General features: G+C 49.0%; 1 protein-coding gene across 1 annotated transcript; it reads left to right on the top strand.

Moving 5' to 3' along the window:
* Positions 1-228: 228 nt before the first annotated feature.
* PtA15_2A50 (uncharacterized protein) lies at positions 229-1,960 on the top strand (the record flags this gene model as incomplete). The annotated part of the gene is made up of 6 exons (XM_053166536.1): positions 229-265; positions 356-513; positions 579-720; positions 799-1,215; positions 1,294-1,707; positions 1,839-1,960. The coding sequence occupies 6 exons, from the start codon at positions 229-231 to the stop codon at positions 1,958-1,960; spliced, it is 1,290 nt and encodes a 429-aa protein (XP_053017294.1).
* Between the last annotated feature and the right edge of the window lie 1,925 nt (positions 1,961-3,885).

Genomic DNA, 3,885 nt, shown 5'->3' with positions numbered 1-3,885 from the left:
CAGTGTCATTGCGCAAGGCCTACGCAGATGATATGCCGATGTCGGACCTTAATGCAAGGCCAACATCGGTAGATATGCCGACTGCGGCTCCGACGGCCTCCCGCGTAGAGACATCAGGTCGGCCACCAAACTTTTTTGGTGGGGTTGGGGAGGTCGGGCTGACACAATCTTCTACCTTAAGCTTGCGTCGACTGCGAACAGTGGTGTAGTGTAGCGAGTCCGTCGGAGATGCTCTCAGTCGCTGTCGCTGGGTCGTCCTCGGCGGGTCGGCTGTGATCTCCCAGCGGAAAGTCTCGCCAACCGATCCTCCCCCGGGGCGTCGATGGCACCTCGAGCTGAAACCGGCCGAACGCAGTGCAATCCTTCGCAGCACCAATACTTCTCTTGACAGCTCTTGACCTCTCAACCTTCAACAACAACCAACATCTACAAGTGACTCCCTCGCTTGCATCAGATCCAGCTCAGTCCAGTTTTCTCGCCCTCCGATTGATTTTCCCCGTCCCCATGGCCCCAGTAAGTTTTCCCCTCTGCTTCCTACATACGTATGTACATGTTGAAATCTCCATGTCCGACCTCAGCAGTTAAGGGAGAAATCGAAAGCTACTCCAGCCAAACCCGAATCATCAAAAACTGACGATGAACGCGAGCTCTTTGTGGAAATCCACTCCCAACACGTGAAACCAGACGATCTTTGGAAAAACCTTCTTGACACTGCTGGACGTAAGTGATTCTTTTTGGTTGATTACGAGCTACAGAATAGAAACTGATCTTAGTTCATACTCCTAAAAAAATCTGAAGTGGAAAAGGTGCACGAGCACACCGACCAACTAGCCAGGGTGTTTGACTTTGTGAACCTGGCCACGGCACGCCGCGCAATTGTTGCCTCGCGCTGGAGCGATTTTACCGCAGGGGAAACGGGATCCTGGAAATTGCTCCAAAAGGAGCTTGGAATAAACAAAAAAGACCATGTCGATAGGACGGAGACACTGATCCGGCGTGCCTACTTTGTCCGATTCCCCGAGCGCGACGCTTCTAAATTGGATGGAGATCAGATGCTTGCTGAAATTGAAGGTTCCCCCGCTCCCGCCAAAAATGTACTCGACGCGGCACAAACGTCATCAAAAATTGAGGAAAAACGCGAGCTCTTTGTGGAAATCCACTCCCAACACGTGAAACCAGACGATCTTTGGAAAAACCTTCTTGACACTGCTGGACGTAAGTGATTCTTTTTGGTTGATTACGAGCTACAGAATAGAAACTGATCTTAGTTCATACTCCTAAAAAAATCTGAAGTGGAAAAGGTGCACGAACACACCGACCAACTAGCCAGTGTGTTTGACTTTGTGAACCTGGCCACAGCACGCCGCGCAATTGTTGCCTTGCGCTGGAGCGATTTTACCGCAGGGGAAACGGGATCCTGGAAATTGCTCCAAAAGGAGCTTGGAATAAACGAAAAAGACCATGTCGATAGGACGAAGACACTGATCCGGCGTGCCTACTTTGTCCGATTCCCCGAGCGCGACGCTTCTGTATTGACTGATCAAGAGATGCTTGTTGCACTGGGGTTTCCCAGCGCCGCCGAACAGATAGTTGCGACACCACAGATCAACTGGTCGACCGAAATCGTCCAGCAAGGGTTCGACGCAGAATATCAGGGACACGATCTTATTGTTATCCCAACCCTAGAAACTCTACAACTTTATGCAGGTCAATGGAAAAAAGATGCATACAAAGCACCCTACACTTCAATCATCGGCCCGACAATGACCGGTAAAACCCGCTTGCTCAAGGAGCTGGCTAAACACGTGTGCGTGGTGTATATCTGTCTCCGGAAACAGAAATCCACTGGCCAGCCCCCTCGTTCCGACCTAGCTACACACTTTACCCCAGTGAAACCAATACCGAACATGATTCAGCACTATTCCTACCTAATCATCGCAATTCTCAAGGCGGTGTATGATTTTTTCAAACGACCCGATATACGTACTAAAAGCTTGGAAGAGCAATTATCTGAGTGGTTCGACTACAGTTTTCAAATGAACAATATTCCAAAGGATAAATTCAATGCCAAGGTCGAATACGAATTGAATAACTTGAAAATGAAAACCAGCTCAGAGTCGAACCTAACTTGGGAGGACATACAAATAGGTGACCTAGGCACGAGGGACAAACTCGCTGCTGCGGTATCAGAAGTGGATGAAATTATGGAATCTACAAAACATGGAAATCTCAAAGTCCTCTTGGCAATAGACGAAGCCAGCAACCTGATAGATCATACAGACGAACAACTCCAGATTCCATACTTTCGCGTGTTTCGTCGAGCTTTATCGGGAATACCTTCCGCAATGGGGTTCTTTAGTGTTTTCATAGATACGACCTCCCGCGTCGCCAACTTTAATCCTGCCCTAGACCGAGACCCCAGCACAAGGTTCCACGGTGCTGGTGTTGATTTATTTGCGCCAATCTACAAAATCTCAACACTTGATGCGTTTGTCCCAAAAGAGAAGCCCAGCTCGTGGAGGGATTTGCTATCGCCCGAACGGCTCTTTAGCTATGGCTGCCCATTTTATGGGCTGTATTTCAAGGGTGCAATGATAAAAACGCCGAAAGAAGCCGTCCAAACCACGGCGATGATTGCTGAGGCAAAATTACTGTTCAAGACTCGATCGGCTTCTCCTGAAGCATTGTCTAGCCCGCAATGTTTCGCCATTCTGGGCTCGATCATACAAACTCGGGTATCTCTACATGCGCCGATCAACTCGGAGCTTGTTGCTAGTCATGCGGCGCATTGTATGTTTATCGACCCAAAGAGAGAAATGATTGTCAGCGATTATCCCCCGCAGTTCGTCTATGCATCAGCGGCTAACAGAGTTCTTGCATCCGACGATGAGCGTTGGATCGAGTGCATCAATACTCTTGCTTCCGCGGTGAGCAAAGGACTCGTTGCCCTCGGAGACGCCGGAGAAATGGCGACGAGATTGATCTTGATACGCGCTATGCAGAAAACAAAGCCAATTCCTCACAAGAACACCGACTCGATCCCAAATGGATACTCAGTGCGATTGATAGATTTCCTTCAGACATTGAGCGGCAGAAACCCAAGCGACATGAAATTTGACTGTATCAATCCAGATGACAGAAACACACTCTTGAAAAACGGGCGGATCTTCTTCAATCACTTTACCCGGATTTCATACACACCCAGCGCCACTGACTTCTTGGAGCTTTTATACCGAGGTGTTGCGGTGCAATGCAGAAGTCAGCAACCTGGTCTTGACGAGCTCTTCACCATCTATCTCGCACCTCCATCCGCACCTCAATCTTCAAAGCTAAAATTAAGCAACATCACATTTTGTGGTGTTCAAACAAAAAATAGGCAAGGTCCAGTTCGCATGGATAAGAGTCATCACTGGTCCAAAAGCTTTGCGGGAATTGAAGGCATCAACAATCCCTATCTTATTCTGTTATTCAGCTTGAGAGCCACCTCTGGTAAGGTAACCTGGAAGCAGCCGGAAAACAAGCCGGAAAAACCTGTTGACGGCCGAAGAGTTGCTTACCAGTTTCTTGGTCTGGGCGAAATCGCTTGCCTTACGTCTGAAATGCGCGCTGGGCTAGAGCGGTTGATTACCGCGATACCAGACGACTTGCTGAATCTTCACGATAATCGCGATCCAAATACCGAAGCATGGATCAAAAAATTGACCCCAGTCTTCTATCCGAGGGCTCCCGAGCAACAGACACCTCAGTCACCCTTACCTTCCCCGAACCCATCTCAACATCCCGCACCCGAACCTCCCCAGAAACCAGCCAAACGCCGAGCGGCAAAAAAATAGTCAAGCAGAACCCAGAAGGTGTTCAATCAAACCTGTGAGCAGGCTAGCACAA

This window comes from Puccinia triticina, chromosome 2A, assembly GCF_026914185.1.
Source record: "Puccinia triticina chromosome 2A, complete sequence".
Lineage (NCBI taxonomy): Eukaryota > Fungi > Basidiomycota > Pucciniomycetes > Pucciniales > Pucciniaceae > Puccinia > Puccinia triticina.
Note: the sequence above shows the minus strand (reverse complement) of the source record. Positions and strands in the feature narration are given on the sequence as shown.